This window comes from Bolinopsis microptera, chromosome 7 (assembly GCF_026151205.1).
Source record: "Bolinopsis microptera isolate Bmic1 chromosome 7, MBARI_Bmic_1.0, whole genome shotgun sequence".
Classification (NCBI taxonomy): Eukaryota; Metazoa; Ctenophora; class Tentaculata; order Lobata; family Bolinopsidae; genus Bolinopsis; species Bolinopsis microptera.
Window position 1 is genome coordinate 16091325 of NC_087078.1, and position 19066 is coordinate 16110390.

A 19066-nucleotide genomic window follows, 5' to 3' on the forward strand; every position below is an offset into this window, starting at 1 on the left:
TCCTCCTCAGTCCTTCTCCTCCTCCTCATCAGTCCTCTTCCTCCTCTTCCTCCTCCTCCTCCCTCTCAGTCATCCTCCTCAGCCATCCTCCTCAGCCATCCTCCTCAGTCCTCCTCCTTCTCAGTCCTCCTCAGTCCTCCTCCTGAGTCCTCCTCCTCCTCAGTCATCCTCCTCAGTTCTCCTCCTCCTCCTCCTAGGTCCTCCTTCTGGGTCCTCCTCCTCCTCCTCCTCCTGGGTCTTCCTGATCCTTCTCCTCCCTCTCAGTCATCCTCCTCAGTCATCCTCCTCAGTCATCCTCCTCAGCCATCCTCCTCAGCCATCCTTCTCAGCCATCCTCCTCAGTACTCTTCAGTACTCTTCAGTACTCTTCAGTCCTCAAAATGTTTGTCCGCTAATGTCCACCAATGTCCGCTAATGTCCACCAATGTCCATCCAAGTCCGCCAATGTCCGTCCGGGTCCGCCAATGTCCGTCCGAGTCCGCCAATGTCCGTCCGAGTCCGTCAATGTCCGTCCGTGTCCGCCAATGTCCCAAAAAACACGTCCGTTGTCTCATAGAATCCAAAAAGGACAGGACATAGGCGGACATAGACGGACATGACACCCCCCCGATAATGGAGTTCCTTTTGTGCAGTGTGCAGGGATTTGTTGAAGAATAACTTCCCAGTCTGTTTTTTTTTGGCATGGGACTTGACACTGACATCAAGAAGGGTTGAGGTTTGTGTTGAACCATTATGTTGTGATCACAGATATGAGTGATTAAATTCTGAAGGCAGCAGCTAGCATGTCTGAACAACATTATCAAGGTGTACCCTGTTAATCTCTTCCAGTAAGAGATCTTGTGATGCTGTTCTGTAGAGATGGGTGGTGCAGGAGAAAGATTCGTAAAGCCTAGTATAGAAGTTACCCAGTAAGAAGCTACCTTCAAACAAATTGCATCACACAAGAGATTCTTCCACACAGTTTTCATTTGCTATGATGGCTTTGCATGCTCTTGTTTTCTTTCATTCATCAGATTATATTGCTGACAAACTTATAGTGTGATGGCTGTCATTAGTTATTATGTTACCTTGGTGAGCACCTGCCAAAGACTGGATTGTCAAGAAGGAGTTCAACTTTCAAGTGTCAGGAACCATCAAAACTACATTTAAAGATACTACCTGATTCCCCTTGAATTTTTCAAACCAATGACAGGAGTTTCTGGTGAGTGAGCATGCATACCTATTACTCTGGAGATGTCTCCTTCTGTGGCTGGCAGGCAGGGCATTAAAGAAAAGGTTTGAGGTTCCAATCATTAAAATGCAGATGTAAAGTTTCTGACAGACCTTACTTTACACACTCTAATGTTATTGGAATATTGATTTTGTTCTATTGAAATCGTGTAAGAATACATGTACACTTCTCTTTTACAAGCATCTAACGGAATCTAGTTTTAAAAGTTTTACTTTCTAGCTGGAAAGTACTATGGACAGAACTGTTTAAACCTAATAGAATTAGTAAAAATATAAATCGTGCTCGCACGTTTCTGCATCATTATATTATATCACCCAAAGATATGTATAATATAATAATAATATAACAAAACTGTTCCTGCTACTTACAGTCTTTCAGTTGGGTAGCTCCTACAGAGTACAAAAAAGGTCATATTTTTGTCCCTCTACTGCACTACCCAACAATTTTAACAGTTGCAGACTGCTGTACCTTAAGGGGGCCGGGGGGGGGGGGGGTCTTCATCAAAATTCTCTCGAAATTGATTTTATAGTTGTTTCTGATAGAGGGGAGTGATATCTATCAGCTGCTTTTGGTCCCATGGAAAAATATTGTTCCCAAAATTATCGCCAGTCAAAGGTCAGCGCTTATGTGTAATTGTATTGCGCGAGCGATTTTCAATCGCGCGCCCTGAAAATCGAGTCTAAAAATCTATCTTCTCCTACATTTTTTGAGCAATCACCCTGAAACTTTCAGGATAGGTTCTATGGATCATTTAGAAGATATCTGTCGAGCCGAATCTTGAGATAGGCCTTAGAAGATTTTTTATTCAATTTTGAAAATCTTGGACCTCATTTTTTTACGATTTTTCCAGGTCCAAGATTTTCAAAATTGAATAAAAAATCTTCTAAGGCCTATCTCAAAAATATTTTTCCACGGGACCAAAAGCAGCTGATAGATATCACACCCCTCTATCAGAAACAACTATAAAATCAATTTCGAGAGAATTTTGATGAAGACCCCCCCCCCCCCCCCGGCCCCCTTAAGGCCAATCAATTTAGTCACAAATTTTTAGCCTGCAACAATTTTAGTCAAATTTTTCGTCTTTTCGAGACCATTCTCCATTCCATTTAATTTATTTTATTATAACATATAGCAGCGGTTTTTAAGGCTAAATTCTAGAAGGGGTCGTTTCACACAATTACTTCAATGAGTTAAACTAGATGCAAGTACTGCCTGATGGGAAAAGGAAGTAAGAGAATGTGAAAGCATAAAAGCAGTGGATTACACGTCTAATAGTCAAAGTAGTTCAGCAGTACGAACAGTGATGTCTTATATTAATTATAAACAATTATAATCAATATAATTGCTTTTATATTAAAGCTCAATAATAGTCATGTCATATATGCTCTACTGAAATTTTGGTCTGCTTTTAAATTAGTCGCCGAAACTTTAGTCTCAATAAATCTGGTTTACAACAATTTTGACTAAATTTATGGTAGACAAAATTTGTCGTTCTTAATGTATCAACAATGAAATTATCAAAAGTAAGTATCCTAAAGAATATTTCAACAGAGGGTAGCAATGGAAAAGATATGACGTTTTTACTGCCTCAGACTGAGGCACTGGGATTTACATCTGACGATATAAATTCCTCTAACTCACTCCACGATGCTTTCTTTGATGAAAGCAAACAATTCAAGTAAGTCTTTCAGTTGTATTTGATCACTGCAAATGTACAATTATTATACATAATGTACAAGTCATGATATATTCAAAGCTGTACTTTACTATACATATATTATATTATTATAATAATGATCACTATTCGGTACAGTTCTCATGACTAAATATGTATGATTAATGATGTTCACTATGACAAAAACGGTACATAAAGGCTGTTGTATTCGTTCATGCCATAATTGTCTTCCGTTTGTCATGGAATGAGTCATGGCATTTCTCTTCTTATCAATAAAATAAAATTACCTAACAAAATTTCACAGTAATTTCACCTTTTTTCTGCGAAAAATGTTTCTCGGAAAAACTGCAAAATTCAAACAATTAAATTGTACTTTCAGCGATTATGACGAATTTACCAACGATTTCCTCGGATTTCCCCTTTCACCCACGCTGCCTGACTACGATGATCTTACCGGACAGTCGTATGAAATAGTTCCTGACTCCAACCTTAAGGTATTTAGGCTTATCAACATTTGATATATAACTTCAGTGACTCCTGTGATAACGTGCCAAGTGTCGCATATCACAACACTTACAATGTTCTCGTACCAGTTGTACTGTGAGATTGTATCTTTTGTATTAGCACTGCAAGCTCTGATCATGCTGTTCTCTACGTAAAGACTCTGATTTAGTCTCTGATAATAGATCTTTTTAGACCGTTCAGTTGTATAGTCCACGTCCCTATGTTGTGTTCTTGTCTACTGACTTACTCAGTTTTCCTTAAATTTCCATCTGTAACCCGTGTATGAAACCACAGCAAGAAAGAGAAGGACTACGTTTGAAACTGCGAGTATCGAACAGTGTGAGTCTACCTGGTCCTGGCAGCTCGGGTTCTAGTCCACACGACCTGCCTGATGACACGGAGATATTCAATGTTGAGGAGTTCCTGAACTTTCCTAGCAACAACGACTTTGTAACCATTGAGGAGAGCAAGCAGGTTTGTAACGACAGAATATGGATGTAGTTTGATTACTCACCATTACTAACCATTTTGTAGTTTGGTTAGTATGGTTACTGACCAAATTCCTCGTGGTCAAAACCCTATTTTTCAATGAAGCTGATAGTGATGAAATTACCCTTGTAACATTACGCTCGTGTCATGAGAGAGTGACAGTGCCATACTAAATCAAATAAATGTACTGTTAATTGTTTAATAGATTGGTAATTCATATAATCAATGGTCAAAACCCACAGTCAAAGTACTGATTTGGAAGTTGTTTAGAAGAAACATTGTTTTAGGAGCAATGATAATGAAATTTATGGCATACTACAAAAAGTAATCATTAAAAGTAACCATTAAACAGTTGTTTATCTAAGTGTGTCATCTAATAAACACATTCCTTCAGGTGGCCCCATCACCAGCCTACTCCCTATCCAGCTACTCCACAGATCCTAGCCCCCTCCACTCGTCCTTTAGTCCCGGACCTAGCAGTAGCAGTGACACCTGCAGTTCCAATAGCTCACAAATCCCGTCTCAGCCCGGTGCTCCAGCTCAAGTTGGTTTGACCAGCGTCTCACAAGCGCTGAGCGGTGCTGGAGCGGTGCCTATACCCGGTGTTCCTGTAAAGATTGGAGATGTTGGAGGGTCTGGTGGTGTTGTGGAGACAACCCACGTGGTGGAGAGTGATGTAGTTGTTCACTCTAGCTCTGGTAAAAGTTACCGGTACCCCAGCAACATTGTGCCAAGTAAATCAGTGCCAGGAAGCTCGGGTAAAACCAACTTAAGGCGCCACACAGCAAGTGGTTCAGGGAGTGCTGGGTCACGTGATGTTAACATTGTGCCGAGTAAGAGTTTACCAGGGAGTGGTCCACAGAGTGCTGCTGCTGCAGGGAATGTAACCAAACGGAAGATCAGCGAGTCTTCGGTGTCTTCTTCACCTAAAGCTCATCGCAAGACAGGGTCTCAAGTTTGCAGGGTTATTCCTGTAAGTCCGAATGTGAGAATTTCTGTATGCTTGTCTTGATAAAATCAATTATATGTTTTTCTTTCGGTGTGACATTGAACATTTTTGACTGCCAAAGTTTCTCTTATCTTATCAGTAACATATAATCCTCTCTTATCTTATCAGTAACATATAATCCTCAGAGGTATGCTCATCTACAAGAATGCAAATTGTTTAAAACTTAATCTGATATATTGTTTAGATTGCGAAAGTGGCGCCAGAAAATGTTAAGGAGAAGGAGGTGACCGAGACAGTTACCGTGAAACCCAACAAAAACGTCCTAAAGAAGTACTACGAGCAGGCTGATATCCTGATCAAGAACCGGGAGAAGGAAATCATTGAAGTGGAGAAGTAAGTTAATGTTTTTAAAAATCTTATTTAATTTAAAGTTAAATCTAGATCTCAGTTGATAAGTGCACTGTCATAAATCTTGTAACTAGCCCCTGGTGAGTTATTTTCAGGTAATTGTAATTTAGAATCTGCTAACTTTAATTCTAATTAATCAAGTGCCAATACTTTCCCCGTGACAACAAATGGTTGCTTGTTTAAGAAAGTAAGAGCTTATCTGAACTCTGACGTGCCCCAGAAAAGAGTCGGTGAGTAAGTTGAAGCAAGGAGCAGTGATCGGGTCCATGGAAAGAGGGCCCAGGATGTTCGGAGTGAGGTACGGACCCTGTGACAGACCCTCTTTTGATGGAGAGGAGTTGGTTACGGAGGTTAAACCGGTGTACGATGTGGCGAACAGATACAAGAACAACCCGGTATGATATGTTTGGTTTATCTTGAGGTTGTAGAAATTTTTCTTACGTAAATCCTCGATTAAACCGAGCCACTTTAACAGGGAAAATTGTACAATTGAGGTCAGATCATCAGAGGTAAGATCATCAAATTACGCACAAATCCAAATAAGAAACTAATGCCCGGCAAATCGAATAAGTACCTGGCAAATCGAGGGTACTGTATGTAGAAGACACTAAAATAGTTTGTTCTGAGAGATTTTATTGAATAGTTACTATCGTACCACCACCAAAACTTTACAAACTTTACAACCAACAGTTGCGTCAAAATACCCAGATTTATATTGTAACAATTTAACAGTCACGTTTTCAGAATCCGGAGGCGGACACGAGTCACGGCAGTCAAATGGTCCTGAACCAGCAACTGAAACTCAATGCTAATTCTCATTCCCCCAAACTACCCTCAAGGTCTTTCTACGTCAATCAAAACGTCAAAACGTCTCCTGATCTCACCTCCAAACGGTAGGCAACATTCCTTTCTCTCACAATCTTACAATGCGGTTAAATTCGGTGTACGAACCGAATTTGATAACATGACGTTGTGTTTAGCATGATTTATTTGCCTACGTACTGTTGTCTTCGAAACGAAGCTATACACTTTCGTTTTCGGGTAAAATTCGTCAGAGATTAATCTCATCATGGAATATATTATCTCAATTCTCGAGAGAATCTAAACTATTTTCCTCAGTGCGGTATGTGATACCCCTGCCAAGCAATGGTCTTGTCCCGTTCCTAAAGCTAAGATCGAGCTACCACCGTACCGTCCCAACCGACTAACGTAAGCCTCTCATTTTCTCTCCTCGTTTAGTTTTATCTCACAATTATGGTAATCATGTTTCAAATTCCCAAAATTCTTGCGCGATTTTTTCATCCGATGACGTGATATCGTATGATTTCACTAGGTTGAAAGACGGGAAATGTCGGAGGAAAGAGAAAGACGGTAATAGTGTAATTGATATGTTATATCAGAAACACCTTTATTGTAGTGTTGAGAAGCCCCTTTTTGAGTCTGATCCTGAAATTCTAAAGGCGTCTGAAACGTAAGTATTACCACTTTACCAGTGTTAATCTGTACTAATGATTGTTACGATTTACTTTGTAGCTTGGCATACTTTGTATGCACTTTTAAAAGTTGAATTATCATTTCTTATTATCATTCCGTCTGCGTACATAGCACCGGGCATTTTGTTGGAAAACGTTAGGATTCTGTTAAATACCTTTACATATTCTAGACGTTGATTCTCTTTCTCTCCCATGGTGCGTGCGTGTTAAGTGTAACTACAACGTAATATTTCACTTTTTCAACATGCAGCTACACTCCACTGATAAACGTTTCACGCCCGCTTTAAAATAATTGAACTACTTTTCGTATCCAGTTAAAATGTTAGATAACCACTAACCAGCGGTAATTGTGTTAGGTACCAGATGTTGCTGAACACGTACGTATCTCTGGAAGCTCAGAGAGCCACTGCGTTGAGAGATATCGATAAGATTGGTAATCTCAAACATGCTGCTACAAAGCGCCCATATAAGTTCATCAAACAGGTGAATGTCATTTATAAAATTACGTAATTCAAAAGAAATAACGATTTTGGTAATTTACCTATGCTTCCTGACGAGATCAATTTTTTGTTGACAAATTGAATATTTGCTTTTCTATAATCTACTCAACACTCACTTTGATATCTTCTTGCAGCTTAAGAAGGGAGAAATTGTATTCCCGACACGGCAGCGGATTGTCAAAATACCTGAAGTAAAGCTGACGCATCGGAATAAGGAATTAAATCTTTGTCATTTCAAGACGCCATCAGGTGAGGCCCCTATTCAGTCGTCGGTCACAATGAATTGAACGCGGTAACTTTGGCTTTTGGAACGCGCGAAGCCAAAGTCTCATAAAAAAGCTCAATTTTCTGATTTATGAATGCGCGCGATTGCTTTTTCTACACGTCCATCAACACGTGGTCGTCCCACTGAACTGGATTTTCTGATCATTATTTGTCTTGCAGGTCACATGGTAGCGAAGGCATCCGAAGAATTCGCAAAGTCGACACGCTTGAAAAAAGAACCCTACTGACATATTTTAAAATTGACGGGGGTTCAGTCTTTTTACATAATTTATTTAACTCTGATCCTATTTAAATCTAACTTTTTAAGTTATTGTAACGGTTTTTTATTGGCTTTGTTATCACTAGGGTTTTATATATCGTTTTATTCGATTTCTTGGGAAAACATTTTCAACAATGTGATGTAACAGCCACCGAATAATCATCACAATGACTACAAGGAAGTAACGACTTGCTACTGTGCACTTTAGGTATGGAAGGCGGAAGCTTTACCGGTTCATTTTGGCCGGTTAGCTGAAGCGATTTTATTTGTGGATGGATGCAGATTGCTGACCGATTGTTGCCCGTAAACTAAATACTTTTCACAACCGGTTTTTTATGTGAAAGTTTTATGTGGTTAAGCTGTCCGTTGGCTTCGATTTTACTGTATAACATCAAAAATGGGTGGTTACACTTCGATTGCATTGTTTTTTAGATCTACATCTAATACCGTTATCCATTTCTAATAGAATGGAAGTAGTGTTTAATTCGCTCCCCTCATTTATTTATTATCGAGCGGATTAACACGGATAACCCTATTATGCATATTTTAATTGAAGAAACCGCCCGAAATTGGAGATGTTTGTCAGTAACATGAAGCTGACACGGACAGCCTTTTATTCCAACTTTGTTGAGGCGACTTTTTAACAGTTTTGCTAAGTGCTGCGTTAACTTATTGTATTTAAGAACGATTTTTATAGTGATTCTGATCAGACTTAACTTATTTTAACCAATTTATCGTCTACTTTGGTTGCAAAGATGAGAGGGAGATCATCGCCCGAAGCTTTTTATCTGGGAAATTCATAAATAGCACAGCCAAATGACAATGATCTCCTCCTGAATCAATAAATAAAACGAACATTTTAAAGCTCTCAATAATTATCATAACAGCAACTTAATTATGTTATACTCGTTCAAATAAAATGTCTGTCCAGCCCATTAAAAATAAGTTATAACTTTCAATTAAAACTCTATCAGTTGAACGTCATGGAGAAACTGCTACCCAATTAAAATAGGATAATATCTCATCAAATTGAAATTTGCAGAGAAGCATACAGCACAAAATATTAGGCGAAGCTGAAAATCTTCGATCGATATTACAAAATGATGTCCCGACTGTTACAATTATCCAAGTCTACATGTCACTGGTGATAATGAATATTAATGTTCATCTTGAGATATCACAACAGGAGTCTTTTACACTGAATAGTACATAAATTTATCTACAAGGTCCGTCTCGGCGTCTTCGTCACTTCGTTGTACTCCGAAGTTAGTCCCCCAACCGATTAAATACTGACCGTCTGAAAATAGACATGTGTGAGAACAATAGTGGTCGAAAGGCATAAACCAGGTTATAAGGCTGAGACAATAAATTTCAACAACTTACTCTTTATCCTGAGATCTTAATGAACCAGAAGTTCGTCCTGAGCTAATTCTCTCTGAGATTCGTCCGGAGGTTTTTCGCAGAGAAGCTCTGTTACCGCGGGCCGAAGATAACCTGAAAAATTGTGTTTATTATCAGTGTAATTGGTTCAAGCTGTAGTCAAAACTGCATAACAAATTAACCTGTTTCTACACGGGCTTCCTCACGAGCAAGTTCACAACGTTCTTTTGTAAGGGTTTTTCTATTTTATAGAAGCTATTGGCATGATCGTTTTGCATTCTCCGCATAAAATTTAGAAGTTTACCTGTTTTCGCTAAAAACTCTGGCAGCAACACCTCCAAATTTGGTCGGAAGAGATTTACGGAGATCAGAGCCTCTTGCTGATCCTAATCTGCTGCTCAACGAGGTCTTGGTCCGTCCTGGCGAACATAAAGAATATTAAAACATATTCCAACAATTACGTAACAGACCGTTAAATATGACATCAGCAGGATTTTAAGCTCCCCTCAGTCAGCAAGTTTACACTCAGTTACATTTCCGTCAGCATTTCCCCATTTTCAACAACACTCCATCTCCCTAGGTGCTGACGTAATATGTGAATGATCCCTAATCTAAGGTAACTTTGCAACGTCTGTCAACAAGTAATTGCTGAAAATGCTCCTGCTAATAATTCCTGATAACCGCACTCACCATCTGAAAAGCTACGAGACCTCACTTTTCTTCTGATCTGGGCTAGTTTCTGAAAGCAATATGACATAAGGGGGGGGGGGGACATGACACCCCCCCCCCCCCACAGTGGTCCACCAGGCTATAATTGAACCAAAATCGAGTATCATGAAATTCTGTTTATTTATTTGTTATTTATCATAAATTATCAGCCGGTACATATGCTGAAGACGATAATTAAAAATCTTTCAAAATGTGGAAATGATGTACGATAATATCAACGATTTTTTTACACAGTCCGAAATTCAAGCAATTGGCAGTAAAAATTGGCCTACATCTGACTGGATATTCATAAAGCAGTCTATATTTGCATTCACTTACTCTTGTTGTTGCTGTTGTACGTGTTGAATACCTGTCTAATGAAAAAAAATTCATGTTGATATCTATTTTGGTTGATTTTTCATTTGCCCTCAAATTTTAGACCCACTTTTTAACTAAAATTTTGGTTTTAAAATAAAAAAATGTTAGGTAGTGCGCTCGAGTGCACCTAAACCACCTATGGCATCCTAAAGTTCAGATAATTATCTAACTAGCCATAAAAAATTCAACCTGGGACAAGCTGGGACTTTTTTTTAAATCAGCCACGCCCATATTTGGTCCCAATTATCCCAATTATGCAAAATCACCTTAACAAGCTCAAAACCATGCTTTGGGGTGCTTTACTTGTAGCTTCTAGTCTCCTGAACACAAATATAAAGTTTTATCATAATTTGATAAAAATTGGCTGAGTTATGAGCAAAATACTATATGACCGTATTTGGGCATACGCGCCAATTTTGATAGATTTTTATAGATTTTAGCCCATAATTTGACCAATTATCAATATTTTTGGATGAGACAAATGTTATATGTTAGGTAAGCCTATACTGCACATTCTCTATGAATATCAGCTCAATATCTACCTAACTGTGGATTCTGTGTTCAAATAATGGCAAAAAATGAACAAAATTGCCCATATCTCAGTTCGCGACATTCGCGAAACTGATGTCGCTCAAAATAATATATAACTCAATAGGGTTTCAATATTTTTTAATGAAATTTTCAGAATCAACGTAGAATTGCCTGAGGACTTTAAGTTGTGGAGTAGAATTTTGAGTCAGGCCTTTTAAACAAATTTAGCGGCCAAATTCTAAAATTTTCAGGGTATTTTTGGAAAAAATAAATTTTTTGATTTCTCATTTTCAGCCCTTCTGGTATATTTTGAGGTCTTCTAAGTGCTTTTAAACGTCTTTTTGGGCGAAAATACTCCAGGAAACATATCCTGAGACAACAAAATGACCTAGAAGGGGTCTATTATAGCCTGACCCCCCTTCGCGGACCACTGTGCCCCCCCCCCCCCCCCCCCCCCCCCCCCCATAAGGCATGAGTACCGAATACCCAATAATATTCACTATAGTATGGTTCATAACTTTCACTATCCATCAATACACTGCTGCATGGAAGCAAGGCCAATGACTGGATGAATCTATAGATTTGGGGACGCGACGTACGTTGCAGATTTTAGTTCTGATCTAGAATGCGCGCGCGTATTATCGTGACGTGCGCGGTAAAGCATCTAACATTTTGGCAAATGTCTGCTGGTAGTTGAGGCGCGCGCAATCCGCACAATATGATTGGTGAAAATAAGAGGCACGTAACACATGGATAGATTAAACGGTCGGTAAATTAATTGGCCAAATGCCAATGGTGAATGGTTAATTTAGCCCACGAAAAGAAGTAAAAGTTAACTGTACACACCTTTTCTTGGACAATGTCGAACGAATCATCCTCGCTCCTGAACTTATTGTTGCTGAGTAGCTCAGATATTTCGGCATCGCTGTGAAATTTAGGGTAAGCATTTAGTGACACAACAAAATTGTCTGCTTGGTGAATAATAAAGTGTCCATTCTAACAGTTTTATTTTCTAATGTTCATGGGATAAACAAGTAAATGCAAGGAGCCAACTCTCCAAGCCATACACACTCCACTAGCTCACTAGATAATTTCAAAAACCCACCTTCTGAAAGAGTTATATTTCTCAGACTTCAAACCGCCCGTATCTTGGTGATCAGCCATTTTAGGGGAACTATTCTTGTTACGTTTGGGAGAATGTCGGGGAGAACTGGCGTCTAGATGTCTCTGTACCACTCTAGTTAGGGTGGTTTTACCATCGTTACGGGGTAGTACCTTCCGCTTCCTATCTACCTGTTAGATAACACAAGCTGAGAGATAACACAAGCTGAGAGATAACTCAAGCTGAGAGATAACACAAGCTGAGAGATAACACAAGCTAAGAGATAACACAAGCTGAGAGATAACACAAGCTGAGAGATAACACAAGCTGAGAGATAACACAAGCTGAGAGATAACACAAGCTGAGAGATAACACAAGCTGAGAGATAACTTAAGCTGAGAGATAACAAAAGCTGAGAGATAACACAAGCTGAGAGATAACTCAAGCTGAGAGATAACACAAGCTGAGAGATAACACAAGCTGAGAGATAACACAAGCTGAGAGATAACACAAGCTGAGAAATAACACAAGCTGAGAGATAACTCAAGCTGAGAGATAACACAAGCTGAGAGATAACACAAGCTGAGAGATAACACAAGCTGAGAGATAACACAAGCTGAGAGATAACACAAGCTGAGAGATAACACAAGCTGAGAGATAACTCAAGCTGAGAGATAACACAAGCTGAGAGATAACACAAGCTGAGAGATAACTCAAGCTGAGAGATAACACAAGCTGAGAGATAACACAAGCTGAGAAATAACACATCTTGATAAATATATTTTTAAGTAACATTACTAACTTAACAGACGTAAGATACACTATAAATAGCACATCTTCACAAAAGTGCACATCTATTATTTCTATAACTATTAGTCTACTTTGATCACGTTTTCAATTTATCACGTTTTCAATTTATCACGCATTCCGATTATCACGTACTCTAGACAAGCAAGCACAAAATAACAGAATTATCAACAACTGCTCCTTGAAGACAAACCTTCATGTCTACCGGAGGAGATACAGGTCTGACACTACATTTCCCTTTGGTGTTGAGGATAATAGTGGTAGTTTGCTTCCTGTAGGAGAGACACACTTTACACCACAGTGAGAGGTAATGTGGGTGCTAAAAAACCAACCAACTACAGTACAGATTGTAACATCATTGGTAGGGTCTAATGGCTTAAAGCGGTTTATTACAGATTGTAGCAAGTAAAGAAGTCCAAGTTTAAGTCATATATTATTATCTGCTAGAACTCTGAAATTTTCTCTCTAAGGATCGTAACGTACGGTTTAGGAGGAGGAGTATCAGTAGTAGAATCAGGCGAGACACAGCGCACTGTTTGCACCGTGCGCGTAACGTTTCCAGACACATTGCGAGTAATGCCAGAGACGTTACGCGAGATCGCGCGGGGATCCTCCGGTAAAAGTCGTGTTATGGTGCACGGCTCTTCTGGTAACCGTCGCGTCATCACTGGTTCATTTGAAGACTGGGAATAAAAAGCGAATTAGAAAATGGAAGACCATATAACAACATTTTATTTAGCAGGAGAAGTCTATGTGATTAGTTCATTAATTGACTAATTAATCGACGGTCTATCATTAGCTACCTGTATAGAGGAGTAGGAGTCCGCAGGAGGTCTCCTAACGAAAACAGGAGACCTATCACCCTCTGACTCGGATGAGTCACGTGGTATTCGCCCACGTGACGGCAGCTCTGCCACGTCGCGTGACACCACCTCCGTGTTGCGCGCAGCACCACCAAACACACGACGTGATACGGGGGAGTGCTGTCCACTTGATGAGTCAGAGTCCTGGAGATGGAAAGATTTTAGTTTGTTGAAGTGTTCAGGTGACTGGAATTACAATAAATCTTAAGATATTATGAACAAGTTGTTATTTTGTGATTGACCGACTGTACAGTCTGTTATTCCATCGTTTGGTAACGTTTTTACTTGGTTACAATACCTCAGATTCCAGTTCCTCGTGATGTCGCTTTACAAGGTGAGCTTTCTGAACCACCGGTCTCACCCTTTGTTCTCTATCCTCCATAATAGTCACGTGTTTCACAGTAGCTGGAGTCACGTGATGTTTCACTGATGTAGTCACGTGTTTCACAGTCTGGGCCAAGTGCACGTGTTTTACGATGGGTGTCACGCGTTGTTTTACATGCGTGCTTGCTTTTCTGACTTGAGTTTTATCAACTTTTGGAGGGGTACTGGAGACGGTTCTCCTGGATTTGTGTTCTGGTTTGGTTGGAACTGATACAGTTCGCGTTGACTGTACTTCTTTCTTTACTTTCGATCGCTTCACTTCCTGTACAATAACAACAGTTAGAAGTAAAGCAAGATGATAATTATATACCTTGATACTATTACAATAGCCTGATCAAATTCAAACTGATTTCCACTTTCATCTGACAGCAATTTCAGCACCGTGAAACCATACCAGCTAAATTTTAAGTTTAAGTTCAAAATATTTGTTCACTAAAATAATACGATCATGTACATATCATTTTGAAAATTAACCTGTTGCGGAGCTGGTTCGTCTGAAGTTCTCTCTTTAGTCATTATCTGATCAGTTATTCTGACTTTTCTTGGGGGTTTGTCTGTTTCTGAGAGAGGGTCAAACTAGAAAGCAAAATCTAGAATTAAGTACTTGTTTCTCAGATATCATAAATTTGTGGATGTAGTAGTCAATGTTCAGACTGCTTTTAGTAAGAACTTATTATATCTATAAAGCTATAAGAAGAGCTGAGCCTCAAAATAACGAACAAGGGTTGCTTGATTGGGTATTATGACACACTGTCATCATTCCCTAAATGGTAATGCAGAATCATCGCGTCTCTTGTTATTTGAGATCTTTCAATTTTGACCGACAACACTGCCAACAAACCAGCATGAGGATAAAATGGTAGGTTACAAAATCAGATAGTTCAAATTATACGTTCTCACTTGTAGGGGGTTGGGTGGGTTTTCTCTCTGTGTTGTGTCCGACTTTGAGGATGGTCTTCTCTCTTTTTACTTTACAAAGCCTGAATACAAATTCAAACTGGATTTCCACTTCAACTGACAGCAATTTCAGCACCGAAACATACAGTAAATTTAAGTTTAAGTTCAAAATATCAATTACAATACTAAAAGTATAACGATATTACAATTATTTTGAAAATTAACCGCATGCGGAGCTGTCGTTGCGAGTTAACTCTTTAGTCCAATGATCATTATTCTGACAATTCTAAAGAGGGTTGTCGTTATCTGAAAGGTCAAACTTAGAAACAAAAACACGAATATTGAGTATTGTTTCTTCGGAATCATAAACTTATGTGGATAATATCAATGTTCAATGCTTTTATAAGTACTTATTATATTATAAGCTTAAGACTGAGCTCAATAACGAACAGGTTTATTGGTATTGGAGATGACACACTCATCAGTTCCTACATGGTAATGCTAATTATCATCGAGTCCTGTATTTGAATCTATAATTTGACCGACACATGCCAAAACCAGTTGGTTAAATCTTCGCAGCTTGTTTTTCTTCAGTTTTCTTTAGAGGAGCTGGGATAGTCTCTGCTTTCTTTTCTGGCTCAACTTTTTTACTTTTCCTCTCAGAACTGGGTCTTCTGGAGTGATGAAATATGTATTACTATGATACATGAACACATAAATTTGTGTAGTTGGAGAGGATACCGGTCGGGTGCCACAGGGTAGTTATATTATCATCAGAATAGTCCCTCTAGTATTATAAAATATATAATGCTATCCGCTGCCATATCACACTACTTGGGATTTGATCTCCAAACAAAGATATGATCTCCAACACATGACCAGATCATAGTGCAATTAACCTTGTATCACGTTCGTTTCGAGTGATACTGATATGACGACCTATTCAATACCGAAATTAGGATGATGCCCGACCGGCGCCCTACCGGTAGCGACTAGCGGTATCCGCTTGAATTACCTAAATTTGTCTTGGTCAGCTGTCAAAAGTCTAGATTTTGCCGGATTGACCCATCAGTGAAATCTAGAATTTTCGAAGAAATAATTACGTATTTATCGTGAATATTCTAGAATAAAATGGCACCTTTTCTCAGGTTTCTGTTTCTTTGAGTTTCTCTCCTTTCTCTCAGCACTAGCCTCCTCCGTCACATGTATAGCGTGTTTCAGGATTGCTATTACATCGCCGATAATTGTAATCCCCAGATCTATCAGCACACTCTAAAAATATCACATATTAATAGGATTCCTTCCCACAGTTGGCAGTTATCTCGCACCAACAACGTATTTGTCAACTGTCAAGGCCAGTGTCATGGTGAGGTCATACTAAAAGGTAAATATGCTTAAAGGTTAGCTCGAAATTAAGTTGTCATGTAATTGTGAGATGTATGCATTGGGTATGGATTTGTGGATCGTAATTTAGGAATGGACTTCACTGAAGAAACTGAACTTCGTTTTGAAATGGAAATCGCTGAACAGTCTTAAACCGCTAAAAACCGACAGTGACATTGAATTTAGCACATGCACGGAGCTTTGTGTTATTCATGGAGCCTTGAAGGGTTCCTTTGCAATACTAAGGATACGGTCGTTATCATTTTTTCCATAGCTTTCAGCCGCAAAAATGAGATCATCGATGAACGAGCTCAAAATTGAGTACAATTCAAAATGCAAATGTAACAAATACCTCAAATACCTCAAACGGCTTTATTAAAACTGTCTCTTGATCAACGAAAATATCGATTTAGGGAGAACTTCAGTCAATAATATAAAATCAACACTCAACAGCGATAAAACCAACAACAAAATAAATAACAATTCGAACCTTGCTAAGATCAGGAACCATGCTCTCAGAGATGCGGTTATCAACAAAGGAGGAAGTGTAACTATCAGCTGCTTTCACCGGGATACCAGCATCTATCAGGAACTTCTTCCAGTAACCTCCTGGCATGTTATCAAAAATAATACTATCGAACTGACAAACAAAATATATAATACTTAGCTTTTTCAACTGACATATTCTGATGTATATGATAAAATGTAGCAGTTTTAAATGTTTCGTTTAAAACGGTGCTAAAGTCGAGTGTTAATATAACAGCTGGGTTGTTTGAAATCCTGTCTTCTTATTGGTTACTCCAAACTTACTTGACATGTTGATTGTTGATGGAGGGTATCGTTTGTTGGCGAGAAGGAACTAGGAAGGAAGGGTAAACTTGGCGACTTTACATGCTGTAGCTACTGAAATAATCATTATTAATATTATATCTGCGGCTGATTGAAAGAACGTACCAATCTAACGTTATATTTAGTGCGGGACGGGGATTTTGCAATTTCAATCATGAATAATAAAAGGAAACTGCACGTTGACGTTAACGCATCTATTGCAATTTGTAATATTGTAGTCCTTGAATGCTAGAAATAGCTGAGTTGGTATTTTATAAAAACTGATAGCAAATTGCAAAATATTTTTACAGTGAATCAACATACAATGTCATTCGAAGTTGAATTCTAATTTTATAATACTAGAAAATCTAAAAAGTACTTAAAATACGCAATGACTTCGACCATCGATATATTATATTACGCTAGGAAAGCGACAATTAAAGTATTAAAATGGCAGGCAAAATTAAAGGTACTCTTTCACTGAATATAATATGGTTAAGATAAGAAATTAAATCTGTGAGTCAATTCATAAAGTCGTTAAAAAACAAAATGTTAAAAATTTAAAAGAAGTTTAAACTCCCAGAAACTACGTTAGTATTATTCCATCAAATATCACAAAAAAATCAATTCACATAATACTAATATTAACAGAATTTAACAGAATCGAACAATCCCACTACTAATATAATTGACCTCATCCGTCTTCAGAAGCCATGACGGAATGCCTGGGATGAAAAACAGGATTGTTAGTCATAGGACCCATACAACACACATAAACCCTCTGAATCCTAGCCAACACAGTCTTAATCTGATCCAGTGAGTTAGTGATCAGAGATATTATCTCGGTGCCATCCTCTGATAACCACCAATGAGGTGGTAGAGTGTGGTAGTGACAGTTGGGGGAGTAGTTGTTGAGGGTGGGGGTGTAGCAGGGTGTGTTGTCGCTTAGTTGGAAACACAGCCCTTGTGGTGTGGTTTCCTCGCATTCGCAGATGTTACAGTGGTGTTCCAGTGATATGGGGTGTCCCAGCCGCAGTGCGTATGTTTGATGTTCTGTCAGGTAGAACCCGTAACCCACATAATGGGTGGTTTTAGGTGGAATCTCTAGATTCAGCTGTTCCCCACGGCAGAATTTCTGAAATGTTGCCTTCAGATCGAACAAAAATCCTCTGCTTAGTTTTTGGAAATTTACCAACTCCCAGATCTTCTGGATGAAGGGAGCTTTCTTGCTTGGATCGTTGAAACGAGCTTTTAGCCAGTCAATAACCAGCTCGCAATACACAACATCCATAAGATTCAAACGGCTCTTCAGTTTCAGCATCTTATCGGGCGACAAGGCTAAGCAAGCTGCCCTTTTTTCAGGTGCACCAAAATACTCATTGCTGGTCAACAAAGGCATAATCCTGTAGCGAGTTGTTGATACCGTTTTTAAAAGTTTCTCCTGAATCTTTATGAGAACAATGAGATGCTTGGTCTCGGATTCTACTAGAAAACATCCGAGACGAGGGAGGAAGGTGGCAGTGAAGAGTTTATTGTTTCTCAGAGTGGAGAGTATTTCACAATTGTTGATCAGGCCTAACATGAACTCTGCTTTTAACCTGGTACAGGTGAGTTTGTGGAGAAGGGGTAAAGTAGTCCAAATAAACCTGGGATCCACGAACAGCTCAATGAGGCTGTTGTCGAACTCAGACACTGAAGTATGATCCAACTCCTTGTCTATGATGAACAATCCACGGCTTTCAAGCAGGTCACAACAAAGCTCCCGTATTGCGGTACGTTGTGGATCAAACGCCACTATAAACTGAGAGTATTCATGCAGCTTTACAAACTTTATCCTCTCCCATTTAAATTCGTCTTTCAGCCACTCCACAAGTTTTTTATACAAGGTTTCTACTTCACACACAACAGAAAACTTCAGCAGACCTTGATAGTTCACCTGATCTACCACCACTTCCTTACCCTTCAGCAGATCCAGACCGAGCTGAAATATGTGCGGAATGTCGTGAAATTCT

At 39.1% G+C, this 19066-nt stretch overlaps 3 protein-coding genes across 4 annotated transcripts; 1 reads left to right on the forward strand and 2 right to left on the reverse strand.

Moving 5' to 3' along the window:
• The first annotated feature begins 2786 nt into the window (after positions 1-2786).
• On the forward strand, positions 2787-8523 carry LOC134817754 (uncharacterized). 2 transcript variants are annotated; one of them, XM_063827050.1, is made up of 12 exons: positions 2787-2909; positions 3286-3400; positions 3705-3884; positions 4294-4872; positions 5093-5241; positions 5477-5651; positions 6001-6149; positions 6376-6465; positions 6590-6727; positions 7106-7232; positions 7384-7498; positions 7694-8523. In XM_063827050.1, exons 1-12 carry the CDS (start codon positions 2803-2805, stop codon positions 7759-7761), a joined length of 1992 nt encoding a protein of 663 aa, XP_063683120.1. In that variant the 5' UTR covers positions 2787-2802; the 3' UTR covers positions 7762-8523. The 2 variants fall into 2 exon arrangements, with proteins under 2 accessions (XP_063683120.1, XP_063683119.1); XM_063827049.1 differs by having other exon boundaries at positions 4294-4884; positions 7694-8522.
• A 133-nt stretch (positions 8524-8656) lies between these two features.
• LOC134817789 (uncharacterized) lies at positions 8657-14908 on the reverse strand. The gene is made up of 12 exons (XM_063827115.1): positions 14847-14908; positions 14421-14506; positions 13861-14208; positions 13503-13706; positions 13183-13382; positions 12893-12971; positions 11896-12083; positions 11637-11715; positions 9864-9912; positions 9478-9592; positions 9177-9287; positions 8657-9090 (listed from the first exon to the last, which is right to left on the reverse strand). The coding sequence occupies exons 2-12, from the start codon at positions 14460-14462 to the stop codon at positions 9060-9062; spliced, it is 1446 nt and encodes a 481-aa protein (XP_063683185.1). The 5' UTR covers positions 14463-14506; positions 14847-14908; the 3' UTR covers positions 8657-9059.
• A 500-nt stretch (positions 14909-15408) lies between these two features.
• Positions 15409-17133, reverse strand: LOC134818752 (uncharacterized protein C19orf47 homolog). The gene is made up of 4 exons (XM_063828398.1): positions 17037-17133; positions 16717-16835; positions 15982-16115; positions 15409-15517 (listed from the first exon to the last, which is right to left on the reverse strand). Exons 1-4 carry the CDS (start codon positions 17041-17043, stop codon positions 15409-15411), a joined length of 369 nt encoding a protein of 122 aa, XP_063684468.1. The 5' UTR covers positions 17044-17133.
• Positions 17134-19066: the final 1933 nt, after the last annotated feature.

Coding starts and splice junctions, on each gene's coding strand:
- LOC134817754 (XM_063827049.1), top strand. CDS start 2,803: ATGACGTTTTTACTGCCTCAGACTGAGGCACTGGGATTTACATCTGAC. Junction 5,652..6,000: donor ACAGATACAAGAACAACCCG/GTATGATATGTT, acceptor TCACGTTTTCAG/AATCCGGAGGCGGACACGAG. Junction 6,466..6,589: donor TACCGTCCCAACCGACTAAC/GTAAGCCTCTCA, acceptor TGATTTCACTAG/GTTGAAAGACGGGAAATGTC.
- LOC134817789 (XM_063827115.1), bottom strand. CDS start 14,462: ATGACTAAAGAGAGAACTTCAGACGAACCAGCTCCGCAACAG. Junction 12,972..13,182: donor GATACTCCTCCTCCTAAACC/GTACGTTACGAT, acceptor TCTCTCCTACAG/GAAGCAAACTACCACTATTA. Junction 9,091..9,176: donor TTAAGATCTCAGGATAAAGA/GTAAGTTGTTGA, acceptor GTCTATTTTCAG/ACGGTCAGTATTTAATCGGT.
- LOC134818752 (XM_063828398.1), bottom strand. Junction 16,116..16,716: donor TGGTTCCTGATCTTAGCAAG/GTTCGAATTGTT, acceptor TGATATTTTTAG/AGTGTGCTGATAGATCTGGG. Junction 15,518..15,981: donor AAACAGAAACCTGAGAAAAG/GTGCCATTTTAT, acceptor TCATCACTCCAG/AAGACCCAGTTCTGAGAGGA.